Source organism: Anopheles coluzzii, chromosome 3, assembly GCF_943734685.1.
Source record: "Anopheles coluzzii chromosome 3, AcolN3, whole genome shotgun sequence".
NCBI lineage: Eukaryota > Metazoa > Arthropoda > Insecta > Diptera > Culicidae > Anopheles > Anopheles coluzzii.
In genome coordinates this window covers 45,212,643-45,240,417 of record NC_064671.1, presented here as the reverse complement: position 1 = coordinate 45,240,417, position 27,775 = coordinate 45,212,643, and the positions used below count along the sequence as shown (strand labels likewise).

Genomic DNA, 27,775 nt, shown 5'->3' with positions numbered 1-27,775 from the left:
AAACGCCTAGCTGCCAGGCTAGTGTGTCCGTCGTTCCCCGCGGCAAAAGCAAAGGTGAAACATTCGCACACCGTTATACTTACGGGACGATTTCGTGGTACCACCCGCACCTCCAGCCAAAGGTTTCAGCGGCCCCAACATTGAAGGCAGGGTGGCGTAAACGTGCCTCGGGTTTGCGCTCGGGTTGTTGAAGTTAAACTTCGATTCCAACTCCTTGCGCGGTGTGGCCCCGATTTCCGTCAGCGGCGTCATGACGTTGATCTTCATCTCGTTCAATATCTTCTCCACGTTGCTGCCCTGTTTGAGCGGAGTTGAAATATCACTTGAGTTCTGTTTTTCGTGTCATGGCAATGGCATTGTGTCGCGTGTTTGTGAGTACGTGTATTGGTGTGTTTTGTGTCGGATGTATGAAGATGTATGGCACCAGTATGAATCGCGAAGATAAATAATTAAGCAGGCGAACGATCAAAATTGACGATATTATCGTGAAAAGAAGGCAAGAAGAAATAAAAAAAAAACGCAAAAACTGATTAGCATTTTTTTTTAAATATAGAACACTCTTTAGCGTCCTGGGAGAATGAAAGTGTGCAAAAAAAAAACAAATTACAACATGCTTGGTAGTTACATAGAGATGCTACGAAATATGAGTTGATCAACACTATCTATTCTACAATTCGATGCACTAGACATTTTGTTTAAATACAGGAAACTGATAAACAACACAATGAACAGTGTTGCAATACTAAGGAAACTTAAAAACAACACACAGTAAATAAACACAATAAACAGAGTAAAAGATTGAACAACAAACAAAAAATAAGTAAAGATCTCAATATAACTATGTACGTTACAGATACATCCATGTTCAAAACATAAAGAATTATATCTTTTAACTACAGTAAATTTAATTACTAAGTGGTAACTAACGTTCAGCCATGTATACAACAAACTTGCTGTGGTGCGTGCGTGCAAATGGATTCGTGTAGGTGAACATAAAAGACATAAAAAAGGAAAACTAACTACTCTAGGCATTTTTGAGTTTGCAACCTGGGACAGTCGACCGTTGGGCATTTGCGAGGGTAACTTATCACTGCCAAAGGATGGACCACCGGTTCCACCGCTGCTGCTGCCGATACTTCCTCCCGCTGCTGACGAGGTTCGGCCGTTCATCAGTGAAGGTGGAACGGATGAAGGCGGTCCTTTCGATGAGAAGTTGTGCGCCTGTAATAAAAGATACAATTCATTATTAGCATTTATTTTAAAGCAGTTCAATAATTTGAAGAAAAAAAATAATTAAAGAGAAGGAGTAAGAGAAAGATGATTACTTGACTCTCAATTTCGATTGCAGGTAAGATTGTATTGATGTACTTGTACTTGTCATTCATATAATGATAATTTATTATACAATAATATTACATTCCAACATTATGTATTTAAATAGTTTTTAATTGAAATTGATAAACAATACGAATCTTTCCTGTTTTTTTTAAGATAAGTAAAAAATAAATCTCTGCATATGCAAACTTTTACAAATTGAAGTGTTCTTTTACAATAGAATGAAAATATGGACTTACCTCGTGTTTGTTAAACGACCCCGCTGAGGATGAAGAAGAGGACGAATAATGGCCCGGTAGATTGTTCCATCCTGCGCTCGATCCCGATGGCCGTCCATTGTAAACGGAGCGATTGTCAGCCGGTTTGACGAAGTTGACATTACTATTGCTAATGGTACTACTACTGCTATTGCTATTGGTTTTTGGTGGAAGCGACCGATGGTGGCTGCCGGCGACCAGGCTGGGCATCGCGCTCGACGAACGCAATGGCGTTGAAGGGGTTGGAGCAATTCCGATAACATGATGCGATGTGGACGGTTCCAGGATGTGTTTCTTAACTACCTCGAAGTTACCAAGTCGCTTCGCGATGTGCATGTCCATATCGGATGGACTTTGCTGCAAAAATAAACAATAATAGAAGAAAATGTTATTAATTTGTTTATCCTGCATTCATTCGTACAAGAAGCAGTTGTAGGAAAGATGTTACATTATTGCTTCATGAGATTATGCTGTTGTTTCTTGAAATATTTGAATTGCAAAATACATTAAAAGGAGAGAATAACAATTAATGTGATAGTTATTACACTGGAATAAATAAAAATAAATCCACATTACATTAATTCTGCGTAATGCGATACCAACATGCAAACGCGTATAACTGTTCATAAAATGACAATTATTTATTGTCACCACGAAAAACAATATTACTACAGATTTCAGTCCAAAGTAAAAGCAACGATTATGTATCCAATTCGTACCACTCATTCATCATTAAAATCATTCTGTTGCTTTCCATTTCATTCTGCAACCTTGTCTTCCTGAATAATCAATGGTAAATATGCATCTTTTCAATCCACTCGACCCCCGCCAGCGAAATGTTTTGTGCCCGTTTTTCCATTCATTATCCTTCATCGAACACTCCCCCATAACAAATGAACGGAAACGTCAAGGATGCAACAACAAACACGGTTGTTGTGAATAATCAATGCAGCGAGAAATCAATTCAATTTTTTATGATTACGCGCTCGCTTCATTTCATTAAACGATTATCGGGTTTAACTTGTCCCGTTCCCCTCCGTCCACCCTTGCTACCCCGACCGACACGGGCCACGGGTTTTAAGGCACATCATCTCGATTTCATGCTTTCGGCGAGATTGCCTCGTCACAGACATTTCCGCAAGTCGGATGATTGAATTTTCTGTTGCGATACTGCGTTTGTCAATTGTACTGGAAACGGTATAAGGGCACAACGGAAAACTACACTTGTCTCTTATCAGTGCTTTATCGATACCTGCCCACACTCACACTTTCACCTTTACTCTAGGTGTAGGAACAGAGGCATGGCTGCGGGTTACACATAGATGAAATAATACTTCGCTGAAAACGATCAACGGCAAATAGTCTAAAACAATATAATAAAGATCGCTCAATTCCATCCAGCGTGAAAGGCAATTTACTGAACTAATCAAATATAGCTAGACTAATTAATTTGAGTTTGCATACACGTGTAATCTGTCATTTATTCAGGAAACATTTAAAGGGCAAAATAATGATACAATCATTTATGATCGAGAGTCACACCGTGTGACTCACAACACGGTGTTCTCGGCAGAAATACAACTAATTAACACAGAATCTAACTGTATTGAAATACATACGGGGCTTAATTAATTGATGAATGCCAAATCGAATTACTAATACTCACTACAACAATTAGTTTCGGAGTAAAAAGTAGAAATGCATTATTTATTTATTGCTTCAATGGTGTATGGCATACATTGTATGCAATCCTTTCGTTTCGACACACCAATATTTTCAAGTCAGTACGCATCTGTTCCTAATCTTTAAAGTGCCGAATGTGTAAACATGTGATGCGACGATACCATCACCATCAAGTGCAATCGGAAACACGGAAATTCACATGCAAAACACGACATCGCACTTAAAGGGAGCGCGTTTGCGTTGCAATTTTCGCTTCGAGCAAATGCCTGATTTACGGCAGATGCATCGTTCTTAGGAACATTCTTCCCCCGTTGACTATACGTAGTCTCATCGGAATCTACACAATAATGCAATCACTGTACAACTACCTACGCTTGGCAGAAGGTGCAAAGTGGCGTCCACAAAGCTTTTGCCATAATCCGTATATTTAACCGTTTTGGCGTTCTATTCTTGTCATTGAGAAGTTTCCGTTCAAAGGGATGTTCTACCAACGTGTTGACAAACGCATACGCGTGAATGCGTACAGGGAAATTGCAGACAATTTACCGTGTGTATGAAGTTTGGTTAGGTAAATGTTTCAATAGACACTAGGTAAATTTAAGTAAATATATATGTTTTATAATTAATATTTGCTCGGCTAATTATAATGAAAATGCTGAGCTCTTAACAGATCTACAAGTGTGTAAAATATTGTAGTTTTAAATATTATTGTCGTATAAATTGATGGAGTATTCAAATACCATCTTCATTACAACATCGCGCATCTCGTTGGCCATTTGGTTATGTTTGAATAGTGCAAAAAGATTCCTAAACATGTCAGGATATGTTAAAACACGCACATGTTGCAAAAAACACACTATGCTATGTACTTTGAAGGCAAATCTCTCAATACGTACGTCAATGAAACATGAAATACTCCTTAAGCAAATGAACAGTTCTCGGTTCAGGAAATTCCAATATAAAGCATCGTGCACATTTTGCTTCAAACGTAAGAAAATAAAAACTTCTACACATCGATATCAAAATGTCTGCTAAATTACACCGTCATTGGTGCATTACATTTCACGCTAAACAGTAACGAGTGGAAAGATAAATCTCTCCCCAATCAACCATGCAGGGCGAATAGACAAAAAAACGAGACACGATCAAATTCGAACTCGTACTGCTTCCTCCAGCGCACCACACATTCTCATACGACAACTTGTGATTTATGTTAAAATCAATTTTCCGACCATCTGGGGAGATGATGGTGGCCGCTAGTAAGGCATTCGCGCTCACTGTATCAACGAAACATGAATGCAAGATTACAATTGCAAACCCTCAGTGGAACAACATTCACACCCGGTCCACGAAACATAAATGTTGCCCTAGAGCGAAGCATTGTCGTCCAATAGCGCGTTTGGTTGGAACGTGCTTCTTTCAGCATCGATACAATGCCATTTCTCGATCACCCATCAGCGTCGCCACACACATAAGGGATCCGACAAAATATTTGATTCGCGTAAACTATACCGTGACTTTGCTAATATCGGTGACTGGCACACAAGTAAGCCTGTTTGTGTATGCTGGGCAAACGAAGAACTACCCAACCCATCGGACTAGTAGAGTGAACGAAATCCACACTAATACAAACGTTTGGAAATAACATGACACATAAAATGTAAAATTTAAAACAATAATTACGACTTTCAAAGGGCTCCTCTTTATTATCGTTAACTAAAAAAGGAACATCTAGAACCAAAACATTTACTTGCAAGTTATATGTGTTTTTCACTATATTCAGACATTATTTGCTTTGCGTTATTTATGTTAACATTTTTATTACAAATATATGAACATCGAAGCGTACTCACGTCACAGTATTTTAATTAATCGTTATCATCGTTATCGTTATCACATCAATCATAATTACATTTTATTAGCTCGCGAATAAAATATTTAAATCTTAGAGAAAAAACTTACTAATGTACCTAACCTTTAAAAAAACCTAAACCTAATGTGTACAGCACGATGAACCTTTTCTAGAAAGACTTGAATATAAAATTCAAATAAAATGTTGAGTAAAGTGTAATTTGAATGTTGTTAAATCAATTGAATAACACAGCATACAGTGGAACAAACTGATACAAAAAGATCCAATAGCATTGAGAATATCCAGAATTATAAACCAAAAATGTCCTGAAAAATTTAAAACATAGCCTTTTCCAGTCAAACTTCTTGACAAACAGATTCTATGCACAAAAACCTACGCAATAATCGAGCTTTCTTTTCTGTTAGTAAATACAGTGCCACAGTAGCTCTCAATAGTGACGCATTTGTAACGTTTGCACTCCGCGACGGAAAAATGCGTAGATGAGGGTGTTTCAATTCATTCAATTTGTAAACAAAATAATCAACAACACAGATTGAACAGCAGCATGGATGGATAGCAAACAAGAACAACACGACATGTTGCCCACACAATAGCAATGATGCCAAATACTATTACCACTGCTCCACCTCTACAACTAATGGTTTGTAACAAGAATGATTCTGTAATTTTATATTTCTTCAATCTGTGTGGCGCATGTAAACGAGAATGAATTATTGCAATAGAAAACGGTACATTATTGCCTTCACATTATTCGTTATCGTGATTTAACATTCCGGGAAACGGAAGAGCTGTAACATGCCACTCGCACTATGTCAATTGAAAGTAACGCATACTCCAAATAGAAGTCAAGCCAGCCGAATAATGAGAATCCACAAATTCATCAGCATATCGGGTGCTTCAAAATAGTAACTTCAAAGAGCTTCTGTATAAAAGTGACATTAAAAAAGAGTCAATGTATACACACATGGTTGACATACGTAAAATCAATAAAAAAAATAGAATGGTAAACATTCAATTACATTTAACTATCTGAATGTTCATGCTCACTCACTGCATCCACCATCCCCCATGTGACCAGAAAAAAACGATAAAGTAAAATAGAACCAGCATAAACTCGCAATCCTGGGTGTGGGAGGTTTCGGTAGAATGTGATAAAAGCACACGAAACAGACATAAAAATCAAATGATCTGCTTCACGTATGAAATGCAGTCCGTTTGTGTACCATCCGTTGAACCAATCAAGTTGAAAATTGATTGCTATAAACCATGGATGGGAGTTAAACAAGCAGCATTTCCTACCGCCAGTCTCGGACCGCAGCATACATTTTACCATCAGCTTTACATTAAATTAATTTCAACGCGTTGTTATTGTTTCATATTTGATTTTCTTGCGATATTTTAGAGCAAGGGAAGTTTAATTTGAATATGAATAATTGACTGTATTTATATGAATAAATTTATGTTCATTAAAAATGCTCATATATCTACTAACTATTTGTGCGCTAGTGTTTTTTCATGTCCGATTTTTATTGGGTATTTTGTGTGAGGGCATGAAGAAAAATTATACATATTAGAATTCTTACGATACATGTAGTTAATTGTAACCATTTATTTATCTTGCAGAACATATTCCGACATGATACTTATCTCCCTGTTGCAATTATGTTTGAAAACCTCAACTATATATTGCACCCAGTTTGTCAACAAAAAAGGGTCTAAATTTGTGTAAATGTTCAGTTGTTCAATGTTACCATCTGGCACTGAAGATCGAAACCAGAACACGTTCTACCGAAATACAGCTGCTGGTTTACATTGTCCGACTTATTTTTGCACTTTGTACACGCTACTAAACTAGGATAAGACAGCTTAAAAAGAGGAGTTGAATATCTTAACAACGACATTTCATCCAACATTCACACCGCTACCAAAAAAACACACACACATACACAAATGAAAATATTCTAGCTCGCACGTGAGGTGACGGTGATGTACGTGAGCGTTTTACGCTGTATATTAGTTCCTCTTTCTCACTCAGGAAATCAACCAAAATCCCAAGAGATCCTAACTTCTTAGCTACATGTTGAGAAAGCATCATGTGCGCTTCCCGGAATCACCATCTCCGCCCGCTACATTGTCGAGGTGCAAAGAACAGGTTCCAAAAAAGTTCCCTTTTCACCTGTACCAACGGAAGAATAAGAATCAAAGAAAATGTAAGAGTGAAGTGAGGCGCCTTGCAACTAAAAGCGAAACCCTGCGCTCATGTCTAGCGTACGCGAGCGGAATTCCAAACGCGAACTAGACACGCGCAACCATGAAAAGATGCAACGCGAGCATATATCAATGTGTCATTGTGGCTTTCATTGAGCACTAGAGAGCACCAAGGACATTGCACTGTCCGTGTTTGATTTGGTAAGCAAAAACAGTAATCTCCACGTGATCTCACACTGCCATCTCACCGCAGTATTCCTTCTTCCTTATCGACATAGGTTATCGCACCTGCTGGTACACTATCGCCAGGGGGAGGAGAGAGTAAGCATTACAGCAGCTTCAGATCAACCACCTCAACTAGCTTACCGGTCCTGAATCTGCGAATGTGTTTGGGCGAGTTAGTACGGATCACGTTTTCGGTGCAATCATGAACATCTAGAGATTCTTTTACCAGGAAACATAAAACGTCAAATGCTTGCTCACTTTGTAGCAAAGCAGCTGAACTTTGGAGTGCAAAGTGAAAAACAATCGTGCTTCTATCGAATCCTTGCGAGCTTGATTTTTACTTTTTTATGTGTAAGTGTGTATGTAAGTCGATCTCTCTATAGCAGTTAACGTAACACATGTTTCATTCAATCAAACATAATTATTTCCCGCGCACTACCACAAGCTTTGCCTAAGCACTTTGCCTTTGCCTTTGGGTTTTCATGTCAATTGCGTAAAAGACAAATTTGGATCACTCTTCAACTAATGATTTTGAAATGAAAATATGAGTGATCAATTACTATCTAACATGCATGCAGTCCTACGTATGGCGGCGGCACGGTCCATTCGGGACTTTAACCTATGACGGGCATGTTATTGGCTGGTATTATTGAATCCGTTCGTATCGGGAACGTACGGCGCTCACATGAAATTCTAGGGATGGCAACACATTTATTGAGCCCGCTCCTACAAAGCCACGAAATACGATCCAAACAAGATGTGAACTCAAGTCGATCAAATTTGTCCATTAAATGATTAAACGAAGGGAATGGTTTGACATTAAAAATTAAGTAAAACGTAATAACTCAGATGACACCAAGGTTAACCTGCAACGTCTAATGTTGTTAACATTCATGTACAACGATACTGCGACGGATAAAACAGACAGCATCACAAATTCAACCATAACGCAGTAAAATTACACACCAACACGATACACTTTGCTGCCAATTAATCATTCTTTTTGTCTCGCCTATGTTCTTCCTGTTCTGTTTTATTTATTACTATTTTTTGTATTGTTTCAAACATGACTTTTTTTTACTTCGTTTACTTATCTCTTCATTTGCGGTAATGCAATAAATCTGCACCTGTCGTGAGTGGCATTGGCAGATGTTGCTTTAAATTATATCATCGTTTTACATCGCCAGCCTAACGGACAGCAAAACGGTTTTTTTGGTTTTTGTTTGTACATACCAACGGGCATCAAAACGATTTTTTTTTCTTTTTTTATGTTGTTTGGTAACAGTTGTGACAGACCTGTTCCTGTATTTTTCAAAAGCACTGCCTGGTGTGCGAAAGTTTTCTGAAGCTCAAGTGAGGGTATTTAAAGTTTAATGCGTCACAACTTGATAAATTAAAAGCAACAAAATATGCCACCAAGAAACATCAAACATGACATATCAAATACGTTTAAATTAAATAAGTGATCGGTAAGCGCACTAAGCGTAAATCAAGTAATATCCATGTTGTTCGATGTTGATGAACGATGTTATAATGGTTCACGTGTTGAAATTGCAACCCATAGCAGACTCATAAGTTGCAAAAAGGTGAACTCAATGATTCGATTGAAAATGTACGCTCAAAAAGGAGAAAGAAAGATCCATATTCCTAGCTGCAGTTATATCGCCAATTCAAACTTAATAGCCATACCACATGAACATAAAACCCACTCCAATTACGCCTCACTTACCGAAATAGAGTTCATTTTTACGTTTCAAGATCAACACACGCTTTGCTACTAAAAAGCACACTCGATTTACCTTCCATTCATGAACTGTCCATGATTAATTGAACGTATCCCTGAGTTATGTTGGACGATTTATCTTCCAAAAACAAAATGAAAGCCAAATAATATTTCGGTATGCAGAGTAATGAAATCAATACTCTTAGCGAGGCATGTAGTGTAAATAGTACTAATAGAAGAACAAACGTTTTGAGGGGAGCAATTAAAGTGGCCCAATAATGTTCAATTAACGTGGATATACACAAAACTGTCAGGAAATATTATTTCGACGATCAAAAACAAACAGCCTCCGTCGTCACGTGGACTAAACGTGTCAGCACGGTTCCTTCATTCGGTTTAATTCTTGCATCGTTATAGGTTTCCACCCACGGTTTATTACCGTTTAGCAAAATGCTTTATTTTGCATTAAAATTTAACGCTCGTCTGGGACATTGTTGCCGTAGCGCACAGAGCACGAACCAATCCTGCCAGCAGGGCCACGTGAGGCATCCGATTGGGGCAATCGGAGTAAGAATTTTAACGCTCTCCCACCATTGGAGACTCGGTCGTTCACCAATACAACGCAACTGCTGGTTTGATCATTAGCTGCCAGAGTATCGCGGCCGAATCAAACACAGAACGCCATCGAAAGTGACGCAAGCAAAACGTCAAAACCAAAGCTCAAGTGAACGAACACACCAGCAGCACGCAGCACACAGCAGACACCTATATATACAGCTCAAGCTGTAGAGAGGCCTTCGTCTTGGAGAGAACTGTAATACACAGTGTGACGGCGGAACAGCTGAATCCGTTGTTGTGTGAGTGAGCTGTGTTCTTTGTCGCCATTATCGTCAAGCAATACCAATAAGCAACACCCGTGGAATGTTTTTTTCTCTCTTTTCTTTCACAGCAACATGTTTATCGAAACAATAACGAAAAACCTGTGCATCACAGAGTCGACGAAAGTAAGAGTTACGAAGATACGAATTGCCAGTTTTCATCGCGGCCCTTTAAATTCAAACTCAAACAAACAACAAACTCAATTCCTTATGCTTTTCATTGGAGACACGCTGGTAGCTTAACACCAACGGTCACAGCACGGAATAACCACCAAACGTATGCTAATTTAATTCGCATAATCGTACAACAGCGTTGCTAACAGGTCAACCAACAACGACATGCTTCCGGTAGGCAAAAGTGTTCGATTAGACGCTAGAGGCTATCGGTAACTACATCACTGACTGGTCACCTTGTAAGAAGAAATATCAACCGAGCACGCAACACACACGATGTTTTTCGTTCACAAAAAAAGCTAACATCGACAATTGCCCACGTTTCCGCTGTTTTCCAATAGTTCCGGTTCAACACCCTTGCCACGTGATGTTTGGGAAGGAATTGCTTCCCAACCCCTGCCGGAGAATGTGCGCATAGGAAAAGGGGGAGACCGACGACCGGAGTTGAATGCGTGTATAAATAAATTTGCAATCGATTACAGTTTCATCCGAAGCGGTGCGCTATTTATATGCAGCGACGACGTTTACTACACTATCCGTCGCGTTTGCTCTTACGTAGTAGAGTAGTGCATCGACGTTTTCGGAGAAGTAATTTGATGCACTATTATAATCATCAAGCACGGACGCTAACGAGAGCTTGCATTATGGATGGATGTATTCTGAGCGCACATTGATAGACCACGACAAGATGTGGGGTGTTTATGGGTTTAATTAGTTCTTCTTCTGCACAGCAACCCCAGTTGGTCAATATTCCTAGCAAATCTGAATAGACTGACCATCGATGACTAATTATCTTATCCAACGCAGGAAAGTCAATTCTTTGTCTTGGCCGGAATGGTCCGGAATTAAAATCCATACCCAACCGACAATGTAGCAATTGACGCTTCTGTTCAGTAGACCACCAGAACACTTAATTTATCGAACCACGAACTTAACATATATCAAAGGTTAGGCGCTGCTTTGCTAACTGTTATACGACAAACGACAACGACAACTATACCATTAAAAACAGTAAATTAGCGATGCTAACTGTGCAAGTAATACAATTATTAAATTACATTACTTTAAAAAATCTATCTGACATATTAAGGGCAAAGGGATATCTATTTATATATACTATATCTCTTTAGCAGCTCGGAACACAACAAAAAAATTGAGGGCAACAAGTAAGCGGTCTCTTTTTTTGTACTGATTTGTACACAGATAACAGCACAGTTTGCTATCCAGCAATAGGTTATTTAATCAATGTTCTTCAAATTGTACCGTAAATTCAAACGATAATAGAGCATTTCCATTCCCACAAACAAATTACTTGTATAACACCACATAGCAAATACGGCGAACATTTATTGTAGTAATATTGTGTACAAAAAATCTGCACGGAAACTCTCCTACAGCTGATCCTTTCTATTATTATCAAACTTATTAAACAGTCTTCTAGCATATTAAACAGTCCTTTAAGCCAACTAACGCAATCGTAAATAATAGCAACAATTGAAACGCTGAGGAAGCGGAATCCCACTAATATCAAGATGCTTCTTTTTTCTTGAACGATCCTTGCGGTAGAAAGGAAAATGGAAAAATGTTCTTGGTATGTGCCATTTTTTCTCTGTTATAATTTTTGGTCAAATCTGTTGGTCGCGCAGCTTTCTTGAAAGCTCACGGAGCATCAAACTTCAAGAGAGATGTGAGAATGGGACGAGGCCGCTTATTTGGTAGGATTTGTGCATTTGCCAAGCAATGAAATGACGTGAAAAACTCCAAACTAACTACCTCTCATTCCAGTCATGCGGATGGATGTGCATGCACACAACTGAAAACTGCCTTCAGTTTAGCACGTGATTATTATTTAGTTGGACTACGCTTTTGCTCAACAGTAGCATCCAGCTATGTGACACACATTTCAAGTTTAGGAAAGTAATATAATGAATTACCACACCACGCTCAGTCAGAAAACAGGGCACAGGGCATTTTCATGCGGAGACTTTCGCTTATGCGCAGACCAAGCTAATAATTAGATAGTAAGATAATTTAAATGTTATAATATAAAATATTAACACGAAACGTGGAAAAAATTAAATCATCACTGATTTTTTTTTTTTCATACTCTTTTTTGCAAACGCAGATTAGTTACATACTCAGTTTTTACGAAAAAGTGTAACAAGTATAGAATTTTAATTTATTACACGCTTTGCGCGATTCATCAACCATTCCACAGGATTTTGTTAGTCCTGGTAACATACTGCACATGCCCTTCTACTTACACATTACCAGCAAAAGATGCCCTCCCGCTTTCATTTCGCGATACAGTACAACCAAAGGGAAAAAAGTGTCCTAGCGGAAAATGTACATTGCCGCGCACTTTCGGGTGAACCCTTTTATCATGCTATGTGTTGTGGTTACAGGTTTACAGGACGCAAAAACGCCCTTTTTTGTCACTGCCATCCACTTCCCTTCCCATCGGACCGAAGAATCATCCAAGCAGGCGGTTAAATGTACTGCCCCGCGCGCCTTCGGAAGAGTTCATGCTTTGTCACGTACACCTTTGCATCCTTTGCTCTACTACTACTTTCCTGCACCACCACTACCGTTTACAGTGCTGTGCTCTCTTTGTGGGCTTCAGCCGAAGGACACACCAACACAATTTCCCTTATCTTTGCACCAACCGGTGAACGTTGTATGTGCGCGCGCGAGTGTGCCGGCACGTGAGCGAAATGGAAAATTGAATTTCAATTTTCCTTCCCTTGCTTCCCTTGCTCCGCGCCACAGTTTCAGCATTTTTTACCAACGACTCTCCGCGTTGGTTGAGGTTATGGCGCCGAGGGCAATATAAACGAAGTTGTACGTTCGTTTGCGCTATCAAGAGAGTTTCCGATCTACGTTGGTTGTCTAGTTCTAGGACATTCGTCCTGGTTACAAGAATTTCTTAGTAAATAAATACATTACATATTGCACTTCAACTGTAGAGCTCTTAATACTTAAACGCTTAAACTGGTTTAGTTTTGCTTTTAAACAGCAACTAAACAAATATGTAATTTTACTTCATCTCTAATAACCACATTTAGAGATATTTTATTCACAAAAGCGTTCACTTTCCAAAATACCCACTACTACACTACAGCATAACTACAAAACCTGATAAACAACAGATATTCTTGAACAGATATTCCTATTTAAAACTAAGCTCATTCGTAAGCTGGTGAAGCGCTTGTATGAATATTGCATCGTCTGAACGAGACATAACCGTGTGTTCCTATCTCTGCCTCTTCATTCCTACATCGCAAACTGTGTTCCGTAAAATGCATACGCAAGTATTTTCACCTTCCTTCATTCCCAGCATCAACTTATGATAAATTGTTACCAAGTTTTAGGCAAAATAAACTAGCATATGGAGCCGTACAGTCCTGCAGATGACACGTAGCATCGTTCCGTAATAAATCTGAACATAACACACACGGCCCACCTAAAACCCGACACTGCCAGTCCACTTTCCACTGTTTCAATCTAACTTTTTGTTTCTGTTTTAGGGTAATACGTTGAAGCACGTGGCAAGGTGGATCAGCAAACTGAGAGGACTTTGCCCGGCTTGTCGTAGGTATCTCTAACACAAAACAGTAATTTCTTTCAACGATTCTCTGCATCTAAATGTTTATCGTTGCCTACCAGAATAATCACATATCCTGAATAACCGTACCACAATAAATGCTGCTAGCATATTAATAATTTCTTGAAAAAATGTTCTTATTTTGCAAGCTGCAGTAGGTTTAATATTTCATCTTTAAGATAGTAATACTAAGAGTAATACCAGTAGTCAGGGAACCAGGCCCATCAGGCGATCATCGCACATAATGGTAAAACTTTAACCTTGAAGTGATGCAATTCTGCATATATCAACATCCAATGAGTTTCCCCACAAAACCAAACCCTTCTGTAACTAGGAGTTTCGGATCCGTCTAGGGCTGTACTGTGTGCACCATTTTGTTTTCAAAGCCATTTCCATCATGCTTCCCTTGGAAAACTGCGCGATTATTCCTTTCCATAGCCCGAAGTCCCCACCACTGCACCACACAGTTACCCGCTCAGCTTTGACCGTAGATCGTAGAATGATGTGTAATTAAACTTGCAACAACCGGATCATTCTGTTCGTATGATGGAACCTTCTTTTGTCGTCCGTTGTCGGCTGGATTCAGTCCGTGAGAGCATCGCACAGACGGTAGTGTGTGGCTAGGTGTATGTTTGTGTGTGTATGCTCAGAATGATTATTCCTGAATCTGAAGCCTTCCGAGGTACCGTCGACATCAGACAACACACCACCGGTCCAGTCCTGTGGCGCTTCATGCTGTGGTTCGACCAGGCGTCGACGGTCCCATGAACGTCGAGTGAACCGATTTTAAACTGTTGTTGTGCAAAATGTAAAGCTGACAGGCAGAAACAGGCTGTTCTACACCACCACATTCAGTCGTTCAATTCAGAGGTGATGCATCATATGGGGAACGAGGCACCATTGGCATGCACATCCCACAGTCACTACACTCTAACGTTCTTCGCTTCATTGATTATGGAGGAACCTAGACATGACCGCTGGACTCTTGCAAAATTGTGCAAAACGGTAGCTTAATCATTCTTTGGTGTTGGTGTGGTGCATATATCAAGTGACTTTATTCCCTTATCTTCTTGAACTATAGAATTCAAATCGTCTAGGAACAATGCACAACACGACTCTTAAAATTAAAAGGTTAAAACTAATGGCGAATAATATAAGAAAATTAAAACGACTTCAAAAGAAAATTATATTATACATTGAGATTAAGATAATAAAAGGTTAGCTCAAAGCTAGCATCAGTATAACTAAACGTGCATTGTTTAGGTGATAATCATTTCCTTTGGAAGAGATTTGTCCATGTATCGGGTCATATTGATTAGCATCTAGGACGTCTCCAATATTCCAGTAACCGTCCACCAGATAAAGTCATTCTGGTGACGTTTTGATGATTCCATCCATCCACCGGCAACTCATCCCCTAAACGACGCATGCATCCAGGACGTTCCATCATCCACACCATCAGCAACATCATCATCACTGGCATCCTACGATACCATATACCAGCACACCAGTCGGATTTTCACCGACACAGATACATTTTCTCGAAGGATATAGAAACTCTAGCCGAAAGGTCAATGGGCAACACTAGTCCGTATTTATCGTGATCACGTTCGCTCACCTTTTACAAAACGCTCGCGATGTAGGAGGATGGCGCAAATTTAATCGTTGAGCGTGAATTTGTTGAATATCGTTTTTATGGATCAATTATTTCAATAAGCACCTTACATCAACTAGCCACACAAATATTGTCCAAGTGTGCAGATACTATTTATGCAAAATAATCATTAAGTAATATTAATACTGCAAGACATTTATTTTGCGCTTTCCTGTGCTTGGTAATATGCTTTATGCATTGATGATTTTTAGCACGAGAATGGATTAAATTACATGAATCTACAAAAATACAGCAAATAAAAGGCATTTGAAAAACCTGCCTGAAAATATCTAACTAAACTATGATTCGCTTTATTTATTATCCCGTTTCGTACTATTTTGAAATTGGTAACGAGCAAAAAGGCAGTCTTACTTTCTCTTTCATAATACATAATATCCTAAAATTTATTTTCTGCAGTTTTCAATTCCAGTTATCATATGAGTTATTATCATATGAAGATAGAAAATCTATTTCAATCGAAGTTTCCGCAAGATCATTAAAAATCAATCGTTACTTCACAACAATTTGTTCGGTGCCAAGCGTCCTACCGAAAACAGCAAAAACGCATTTCGCCCCGAAGGATATATATGCCACACGGATGTTGATTTTTGTTCAGAAATGCAAAGCTCCTGCTTTGCACAAATAATTATCGATTCGCAGCACCGTTGGTTTGATTTCCGTTTGGAAACACAACAATCCTTTGCAAAATGTATCTCTTTGGCTCAGTTCAATTTCATACTCTCCCTGCTCTATCTCATTTGGGTTTCCTCCCTCTCTCGCACTCCAGCTCTCTCTCTCTTTGTTTAAATTATCTGCTTTTTTTCTCTCGAAAGAGACGCTTGATTCCCTAGCACCATCAACAGCGGTGTTTCGGATACAAAACGTTTCTCTTGCCGTGGGTCGCGCGCTTATTCAACAATTTCCAACGACTAATTATGGTAATTAGTGTTTGCTTTGTCAGGTACAATCACCTCTCCGTGCTAGTACCACGAATCCAGGTGGTGCCATAATTCTCGGTAGCCTCTTTCCAACGCTACAGTAGGACTGCCTGAGAGGAAAACTTACACATTGAATGGTATGATGCTGGTTCTTGCTTCGGGACTGATTAGATTCAGCAGCTAAGAGGTTTGCGGTTTGAGAAGGCGCTTTGTCACTCTTTTTTTTAAATTACAGTTAATGATGTCAAATGCATTCAATCCGCGTGTTTTGGATATTTGGGCATTCCACACAACTATTAAAAAATTATATTAAATTACAAAACGGTTTACAAAGTCATCGTGTATTTCTATGCATCTATCAAACCATGTAAAATTCTTGTGATTTCGGCTAAAGACTGAGTTTTCGAAGCTGGATTTACACATATCTCACTAATGGCAGAATAAACCCAGTTTAATTATGATATTTCCTTCTATTTAAGGGCCAATTTGAACCTTTCTTATTAAGCCATTTATTTACACATTGCTCCCTAAAATTGACTATATCTTCTATTGAGGAGGTATACGCAAAAGAGTAATAGTTGCGAATAATTTACTCAATAGAGATTTACAATGTCCCAACTATAAGAACGAAGTTCTTATAGTTCTTCATCTTTGTTACAAACCAAGGAAATGCAGATTTGCATAAAACACATTCTAGCATTTTTTTTTTTTTAACATTTCATCAGAGTAACATATAACAAAAGCTTTTTTCATTTTCTTGCTTTCCCATTGGTGGTATATAATCTATCCGATCCGTAACTATCATCGCAAGTGATTTTTTTCATCCAGTGCAGCAAGATGACACAGCCAGAAGCACAACAGTGCCGATCATACAGCAATCAAGCTACACACCAAAGCACGCGAAAGTTCGTGCACTCGTGGGAATGGAAAGAGTTTTCATAGTTTTCCAGAACGACATTTCGTAATATGCTTCTTCCGGATCGTCCGGTGCAATTCGACGAACGACGATACTATGCTGCTAGATAGATGCTCACCGAGAGTAACATTTTATGGTGCACCATGTGTTCGAGGGTGCTTCTTGTTACGTGCGTTTCTCCAGCCCTTCCCACCGGCAAACGGACGCTTACAGTAAACCTAAACCACCAGCATCTCTCGCCATATTCGCCACGGGTCACAAATTTCAGTCAAAGTGGTCAAATTGAGAATAGGAAATACAACCACCAAACAAACACAGCAGACGGAAAGCGCATCGAATAAAGAGCGAAACGGAATATACACCTACAAAGACGGCTTGGCTTCGCCGCCGTATTCGTCGTCACGCTTCGTAGATCTCGTAAACCTATTTGCAAAAGTTCTCTATGTAACACTGAAGCAGCAGAGCAATCATCTAAGCTAGCAATGCTCGCAATTGGAGCGCACACGATAAGGAACCGTGCTGTGCGAACAAAACATTCGAACGGTAAGAGACAAGCGAACTTTGTAAGATTGCTAGCAATACAGTTAACCAAACAAGCTTGCTTAAATATTGTCTGACAATCTTTTAAGTATTGAAAATTGACACAAACATTCAGGAAAACAAGTAAAACAGACATTGCGACAAATTTTGTCGAACTTTTCGAGCTTTATAAGCTTTTTTTATAGCTCATCAAACTTATATCTTTTTATAACATTCGTTTGTTCAATCCATTGATCGAGTTATACAACTTTAAACTACAGTATGTTAAACGTTTTTTAAATACATTTTAACATATTCGTAACTGTATTTCTTCAAATTGATTAGCGTAGTTATGAAGTTCAAAGTCTAATAATTATACAAAATACGCTAGGAGCTGTGAAATGTTCTGATATGAACTTACACATAATATACAACATGAGCACCTTCAACTTTCTGACATTGTAATTCAAATCTATAACTCAACGGAACTATATGATAGCAAAAATACCACAGACATTTAACTATAATCAAACATCTCACCGTAGCCCTTTAATAAGCTCGTGCAGTTTACAAAAACAGATTCACAGCTTTAGAAAAGATGATGCCCAGTGTAACTGAAACTAGCAGCTGGTAGTCCCAAACACTCCGAAGCATAGTATGTAGCAACACGCAGGCACAAGAAGTAAAAGTCCGGTCGAACAGATCCATGTCGAGAGAGGAAAAAAAAGTTGCAACGACACAGCAAGCATAACCCTATTTGCCTGATTCACGGTTGGATAAACATTGAACTTGCTAGTCTTGGGAATGTCGGAAAGATATTCCAACCACCAATGGGATTAGGGGGAGATTCGGAATGTAGTGCATCAGATCTTGCACATACATAAGCACAGTCCCCACATCCTCTATCCGAATGTGTGCTTAACCAACAAGTGACATGATACCAGTAGTGAAGCACCCATGTATGAACCCATCCGCAATCACGGCACAATGAATGTGCACTTACATCCAGCAAACTTTCAGTTTTCAATTTCAACGACAGCTACACTCACAATGTGGGAAACATTGAATGCCGCAGAACAAGCGGAACAAATAACTCGAGTTTATACACAATCTTTTCGAGAAACCAAATATTGAGAAAAATGCTACATCCTTTTTTCGAAGTTCCGGAAACCCACCGGAAACCATGAGACTTTCTAGAACGTGACCTTTTGACATCATATTGAAGAAATCAATCTAAATACAAATAGTGGAACCAGTCAGGAACCGATTGAGTGTTTAGTATCCTCACCGAAAGATCACAATCATGTACATTAAAACACATAACATGATGCCATTGCGAAAAGCACATTCATGAAACTATCTTTAATTCCACACCTAGACAGTAGCATTCGACTGAATCTCGGCGGCTACTTACCACTTTAACTGGTGCTGCAAAAAGTGGGGCTGTTGGTTCCGGTTCCCGTTCGGCCTGTAGCTGGGCACGGGCCTGTTTATCCCGTTCTCTCCGCTCCATCCTTTCATGCTCATCGTCGTGCCTATGCCAAAAGAGTAGAATACAATAATCATGTTAAAACTGGTTGCAGTTATAAATAAATTTTAATATTATATAGCGATTTTAATATTCCACATATTTTTAAATTCTAAAATGTATGCACTAGTAAGTCTTGCTCGGAATCATTGAAAATTGGGAAATTTATTCTATTGTCTTTCAATAACCATCGGAGTAAAATGAAGTACACATTCAACCACACTTCGTGTTCTCGTGACCATTAACGTTTTGATCAAAATGCTAGAATTATGTAGCAACCATGAAAATTACAAAACAAGTTCCACTAAACTGTGCAACAATTATTATTGTATACAATTTGGATATTTGCAAAAAAAGCCAGATGGATCAATGTATCAGGATTAATTTTGTACGTCCACTAAACTAACCTATATTGAAACAATCGCCACACCACATTCTAACATTCAATCCTTATTATTTTGCGTTTTCCCAACCAAACATGGACCAATAGTCCAATCAAAAATAACTACTTCTGCCTTGCATACACTTTCACCGTGTCTCAATTCCTTCCGGTGCGATGCTATTATAAAATGAAGTTTACGACATACATTAACCTTAACATTATGCCAGTGCTTGTTTCCCACGCTTTGCTAAAACACAAAACTTCTTATGAAATGAATATTTCTGCAATGTGTTTGTTATCATGCTAATTTATTTATCACTCTACTCTGTGAATTTCGTAACCAACTCTTCTCATTGATGGCAACATATGCACACGAGGGCGTCATATGCCTTGCAACCCGGTTTCGATGTTTCTAATGCGGCTACTTGGCAATTGTGTTCAGAACTCTTGGTGAAAAAAACACAGACATTGCGCACTCTACGTTAACACGTAAGAAAATCTAAAAAGAAATAAAAAGTAAAACAACCAAGACGAAAGCACATAAGGACAAGGAAAAATTAAGCCATTGAATCACTTGATGGCAACCTGCATTGATTTTCTTTTGGCATTCACAAGATGGATCAGGCCAAGCGCAGAAGCTTCAGACCTTATTCTCATTCGCTGTATCAGGCATACACACGCACACTATGGAGTGTACGGGGACAAAAACGCACATTGCACGTGCAAACTTCGCTACAACACACATCCGAACACACACACACACATGATGTGCATAAACCGGTACCGGTAGCGCAAGATCTGTACATGATGCATACTTAATGGTCTTGCCCGTTCCTCGGCGAACAAGCCGTCACCGTTTGGAAAAGCTGCTGCAAAAAGGACACGAACCCATCTATAACCGAGCAGACAAAGAAAAATTGTCCGTGGGGAATACTTTATCGTTTGCAGGATAACTTTATATGAGCTTTGCTGAAACGATGGTACCTTCAGCGTGGGAAGTGACAGTATTAGTGGTAGCTTCTGCGCACCCTGCGACAAGATTGCTTGACATTGTGCTTTATATCGCATTGATTTTATTTTCTTGACTCTTCTCTTTTTTTATCGATAGAGCATATTTCTAGATCACACTTTTTTCGTAATTCTACTAATAGCTCCCAGCTCAAAATTTTACACGAAGACGATGATGATGGTTTAATGAATTTTGTATGCATCGTCTCTCTTTCCGGAAGGAAAATCATAACATAACAACTACGCTTACTACACAAGTAAGTAGGGCAGGCACTGTTGTGCTTCCATTTATCTGACCGGCCAGACTGACTCTTTATTTGCGATTGCTCCACATTAACTTATACAACCTATGATAGTATAACCTAGCAGTGATTTCAGGAAGACAAACATCAATAATTATAACATTAAGTAATAATTAACTACATTAAACCATTCCACGTTTTTAGCGAACAATCTGGAAAACGTTTTTTATCTTTTATCATATAATTTTAATTGCCAAAAATTCATCTTGCGTCTAAAGATGGATGATTCTAGAGTTAGATACTATAATAACATGTATATTTTGGTGAAACCAGGTGTGTTGTGAAATGAATAAATAAAGCTACATCCCGAAACAAAAGATTCACTTATATCATGAGAATCAAATTCATGATACGATTCATAATTCAAATAACACAGTTTTTCAAATTGAAATGAATAGATAATTGATATATGCAGAATAATTCGTCTCTTCAATCACATGGTAGTTGAAGGACTGGTTCAATGAGTACAACAAATGGATTAGCTAATGTTAAAAAATAAAAATAAAATGGATAATTGGTTGAACAGACCAATGTTGAGCTTAGATTTGGACTCGAATCGAATCCAATTCGAATCGTAAAAAATAAGCTCCAAAACAATAGTATCATTCAAAAAATCAACACAACGTAGATATATCTCGCTTACAAGAATAGAATACGCCTGAACGTCTTTATATAAAAAACAAGCAACAAAAGCAACAATGAAACAATATTTGCTTTCTATTAAAATATCAATCATAATGCTATTGGTGCAATTGGTCCCTTACAGGCAAAACATATTGCACGCCATCAAAACGTGTTTCAAGTCATAATTTAGGCAAATACTGTTAACTGGAAATAATTCATTATTCTTTGCTTGGTTTGCAATACGAATACCCACAATTAATATCAATTAATTGTATGAACAAACAAATTAAACTTCATGTTGCAATTGTGTTTTGGGAAATTGGTACACAATAAAGCTATAATTACTCGCTTATAGCACTACTTGATGCATTCAATCGGTATTCAATTATTAGCAGCTAGTTTAATTATACGGCATCGATTAAATGCACCTTTATCATCGTCATCGAACCACTCCTCCCGTTCTGCATCGAAAATTGCAATAACATTAGCAGGAAAAACAAACAACAACCAAATATATACAACAAAGCCACAGACACACACACACATAAACATGTGCGGTGAATTAGTAGGTAAAATTTGATATTTAAAAAAACACAAATGATTGGAATAATCGATACATTATATACCAAAACACCCACAGGCCAACAGAAGTTCAGCATGTGTGAGGTTGTTGGTACAGTATCGGACAGAAAGATAGGGCATTGGTTTTTTAACGCACCATGCACCCGTTGGGTCAAGTTTATGTGTGGTTTGTATGTGTTTGTGTTTGTGTGTGTGTGTATGTGTGTGTGTGCATGTGTGTGTGTGTGTGTATGTATGTTTGAATGTGTATTGATGTGTGTGTTTGTTTCACAAGTAGGTCGTTTCGGATAGATTTGTCAGTAGTTTTTTTGTGTTTTGGGTTAGGTTTTTGTTGTAATTTGCAGGACCACCGCCCTCGCGAGCAGTGATCCCTATTCAAAAATGCAATAAGCTCAGTTTTTGATCTTATTGCCGTCGCCCACGATGACATTAATCATGCGTTGACGCATCGACATCACCAGATTCTGGATCGTTTCAGGTGGAATTTTGCTCCACACCTCTTGCATGTGATCGAAGAGATGATCCAGATCTTCCGGTATGTTTTTACCCAGCCTCTTCTTGAAAATTGCCCAGAGGTTCTCAATGGGATTGAGATCCGGGCTAAGGGCTGGCCACTTCATTGTTTTGACATTGTTGTCAGCAAGCCAAGTTTGGACAGTCCCGGAAGTATGCTTAGAATCGTTGTCTTGCATAAACATCCAAGACCGAGGAAGGTTTTTCCTAGCGTGTGATAGCAAATGAGTATCAAGAATATCTCGATACCCAAACCGATTTAAATTACCGTGGATTCGAACCAACGGACCCATCCCATAGTAGGAGAAGCATCCCCACACCATGAGACTACCACCGCCATGCTTGAAAGTTTTGAAGCAGTACTTCGGATCAAGAGCACAATTAACAGGGCGCCGAACCAACCTACGTCCGTCCGACCCCTGTCGATTGAATTTTGACTCGTCTGACCACAAAACCCTGCGCCAATCCTCTTCATCAAAGAACATGTGCTCAATTGCAAATAACACCCGTGCGTTTTTATGCGCAGGTGTTAAATTGGGCACTTTGCGTGGCACTCGCGCGAGTAGCCCGGCACTGACCAATCTTCGCTGAACTGTTCTCGGCGTCACCGCCAATTTCAGTCTGCCTCGGATCTCTGGTGCCGAGCTAAACGGATGTTTCTTCGATATGTTAACAATCTTACGGTCTTCCTCCGCCGTGGTCTTCCGAGGACGTCCGGGTGACTTGCGCGTTTCGGTTGTCCGAAGCGCGTTCGCCACAAAAGTGCGCGATCGTTCCATCACGAACTCGATCGTTCTGCGCTTAATGCCAGCAGCCGCCATTCGCTTAATGATATGGCGCTGATAATCGGTACAATGTTTACCTCGACCCATTGTAATAAAAATTGCTTGCTTAGACCGTCAAGAACACACTGGTTAAAAACTTGGACACGACTGATGCCGTGCACTGCCTGCGTTCTGCTTTTATACGCGATGAATCACATCGTTGTCGAGCAGCAAAAAAGCGTATGGATAAAAACAATCAATGAGTAAGCGAGTGAGCATGTATCCATTCAAAACCAGAACAGAATACTGCCGCGCTCATGAAACAAAACGCCCATTGAAAAGAACACCTGCGCGCTTGCTCAATGCACACACAAAGTTTCCCATGCGCACACAACGTTCAACGCAAAGATGCACGCAGGCCTTTCAATGGCGTGCACTGGAGAAACACCTGTGAGGGAATGCCGAGTTCATTGCTATTGTGCGCGTTTTCATTTCGCACCGGTGTCGTATTCACATTCATGAAACAGCACACCTGCGTTCTCGTCCGGGGAACAAGCGCTGCTGTCGATGCAAACTTTAGCATTTATCCAAGTGTGAACGCACGCTGTTTCACATGATAACACACATAAACAGAATGCTTTCAATGCAATATGAAACCATGTCAAGCTACGTTTCTTCAGACAAAAACCCGCGCACTCGCACACACACACACAGACTCGCACACACACACACACACACACACACACACACACACACACACACACACACACACACACACACACACACACACACACACAAACACAAGTAACGTGGCAAAAAAAGTGTACGGTGCGTTGAAAAAACTAGGGTCCTATCATTCTGTCCGATACTGTACTCGCAGAGCGATTTGTTTGGGTTAATTGAAAAATATCGTTACTAGCATGCCGCGGTCCAACTAAACGGTCAAAGCTTTTAAAACCCCCCATACACCCCGATTGAAAGCAGTGGGAAGGTTTGCAGCAACGAAATAGAGCACCCGGAAGCTGGTTTCAATTCACGAGAGGAAAAAAATAACAACAAACCATCCCCTTTTTTGCGTGGTGAAAACTTGTGCGGTGGCCACCAGATCACTAGGGATGCTTCTCTTTCTCCCTTGGCATTTGGTGTAGAACATTTCGCTGTAATCTGCTTTCGGAAGTTTCAGTTTAGATCGATCCGAGCGTCGACCGAGTTTCGCCGGAATTGCATCGCAGTCGTCCGTTTACATCATTCAACTGGAGCGGCGGCTAGCTCACCTTTCTGGTTGAAACCATCCATTGCTACCGCGAGCTGCAGTTGAGCAAAACAATAAACAAACAAACAACACCGATCAAGGACATGACATGCACTTTTCTGTCCATTGTGGTAAATCGACGGTAAATGATTGTTAACTTAGTTGTCCCTTTTGGTACGCGATTCCTGAAAGCCGAGTCATCACGCACTGTTATATTAATGTGTTAACACTATATAATTGTGCCAATTAAGTGGATACAGTACTTTCTAATAAGTAACTTATTATGTTCTTACTTTCCTTTTACTCTTAACAACGTAGCACGAAAACAATGCGCTTCACTTATCCCTATAACGACCATGAGAGTTTCTGCTTTCGAGTACAACCTGTTCAAGATTATTCGCAAAAAGAGCGATAAGCAACGGAATAAGTCACAGTTGTCTATCGGCGACAGTAGGTTAACTCAAAAAGACAGGTAGCATGAATGTTTACCCTTGGAAAATACTATTATCTTGCCAATATTCTTCTAATATATTAATCCATACCACTCAGCGCATTTGTACTCAACACAGTCCACTATCTTCTTTCTATAAACATTTATTAAAGCCATAATTTGCTTAAGAAATGTAACCTATTTTTCGAAACAAATATCAGGCTTCTACTAGTACCAGCCGATTATTCTCAATATTGTTCACTCTCCGTAGTCAGGAAGCGCGAACCATACGCATGAATTCTCCCTTACCTAACGTACGAGAGATGCCGACACAAAACAACCTCCATGGCGTGCGATAGAAGCACTGATTTAATGGTTTCGAATGTTTTCCCGCTTGTTTCTGTGTTCCCTTTTGTCATAACAAAATCATCCACACATGCTCCCCCACAGTTGCACACAGTCGAATCCACAAACCAGGCAAGCCGCAACAGCACAAAATGAGGACACTCGCAACAGCTACACAGCCGGGGTTCGCATTAAGGTTTCATTGGTCGATCGACGCAAATGCTCCGTCGGAGCGGATCTATGCAAACCGAAAACATACTACCACCCCCCTCCCCCCCCAACCCCGGCGGTGGCGGTGGTGGATAAATATGATGGTTTATGATTTGATTACCACGTGGCTTATCAGGTGCGTGCATCTCTCCTACTGCTGGCTTCCTACTTTTGCGCTTTCTCCTTCCCAAGGGAAATCGTTTTATGGGATATTAGCATTTCGGAGAACTTCCAACTCCATACAGTGACGGTATCTCATGTGTATGTTTTCTTGCAAACAGTGTCAGCAGTGAGAATGACACCGCAGTGAACTTAATATTGATATAATTTATGTATTTGACAAAATACTAAATAGAAATGATGAACGAGATACTCTAGTAATATAAAAAATGTACAATTACATAACTAAGAAATTTAAATAGTCCAGAGATGTAAGAAGCTTAACATTTTAGTCTGATTTTATAATTTCGTTTTAATTCAATCATCAACAGAAGTTAACTTAAAATAATAAGACGAGTAATTGAATGAGCGCAGCCAATACTAGAAAAACTATATACATACATAGACATTTTACATTTATTTCAAACTTTGACCAACTCGAATCACAGAGCAAAATAGTACTGTACTGCCCGAAAACAACCAACGCAAAGTGAAAAAATGTCCATTCTCTCCCTCTATAACCTTGGTCACAACTATGCAGACAAAACGTCAGCTAGAAAGTCCAAGCGCCTAGTCAGTCAGGCCCTGCTATATGTGCTGTTGATGCAAAATTCTGTACCTCTGTTTGCTCATTCGCTAATAACATACGATCGTGAAACTGCCACCTAGTTTAAAGTGCTTCAAAGTTGTAGCTACGAAATGTTCCACAACCTTCGCGACAACCTTCACCTGCTCCGTTTAAATTCCATCAACGCTATTAAACACCACCACCACCACCACCACTACACCATATACAGATGGGCTCACCCTCCGTAGGGGTCTGGGCTGTAACTTGTTACCCTTACTTAATCCCCCGATGAAGAGATTTCTCCACTTTCGGAAACATGACGGAACCAACCCCGCACGAAGTGCAAAGAAGAGAGAGAAAAAAATGTTATAACATTTAAGATACTACTACCGCAGCTACCATGCAGAAGTGGTAGAAGAAAACAACGAAAACTATTCCACACTCACACACTTATACACCCCGGTAACTAGCTTCGCTCAACGTGCAACAACTTTCACCTGTTCGGGTCTCAATTCCGGTACCGATTGACACTGCTCTCTGTTGATGAAAAAATGTTAGATCCGGTTGGGCTGAGAGGTCTCAAGCATAACGGAATGATGTTTTACTTTGATTATTTAGTAATATATGTTTTACCTACGTAATATTCATGTGTTAAGGATAATATCAACAATATCAATTTAATATACTCCAAATGCTATCATAACTATTACACCTAACTTAACAATGCATAGAATACAACTTAACAGTTTAACTTGTTTAATTATTTCTTATCTTCTTGCTCAATAGCTCGAGCAAAAGACATGATGCAGAATTCGAAATCATAATGTTAATTAAATTGCATTAAATATTTTCAGTCGCAAGCACGTGTCAAATATGCATACGAACAACTCCTGACCACACCGGCTGTATCATACAATCCAGAGCTACAGCATTTGTTCATAAATAATTTCCCTTTTTGTATGTTCGCTTTCTTTTTCTGTGATTAAAACATTTCCATCGAGCCAAATATAAAAGGCCATCAGAAAATTATTTTATGGCCAGCATGATTCACGAACACACTCACATACATCTCGGCCATAGCACAGACGTTCTCAATGTGCCATAGCACGCGAGTTATTGCT

The 27,775-nt window shown here is 39.4% G+C and overlaps 1 protein-coding gene across 12 annotated transcripts in view; it reads right to left on the bottom strand.

The window, feature by feature from the left end:
- Window positions 1-27,775, bottom strand: part of LOC120955510 (AF4/FMR2 family member lilli) — a 65,294-nt gene that overhangs the window by 11,172 nt on the left and 26,347 nt on the right. For 9 of the 12 annotated variants that reach the window (XM_040376433.2, XM_049609498.1, XM_040376436.2 and 6 more), the window contains 4 exons: window positions 19,402-19,522; window positions 1,575-1,949; window positions 1,021-1,221; window positions 84-330 (listed from right to left, as the gene is read on the bottom strand). In XM_040376433.2, coding sequence (XP_040232367.2) covers window positions 84-330; window positions 1,021-1,221; window positions 1,575-1,949; window positions 19,402-19,522 — 944 coding nt within the window. The remainder of the gene's footprint in view (window positions 1-83; window positions 331-1,020; window positions 1,222-1,574; window positions 1,950-19,401; window positions 19,523-27,775) is intronic. The other 3 variants (XM_040376442.2, XM_040376441.2, XM_040376443.2) reach the window with 3 other exon arrangements.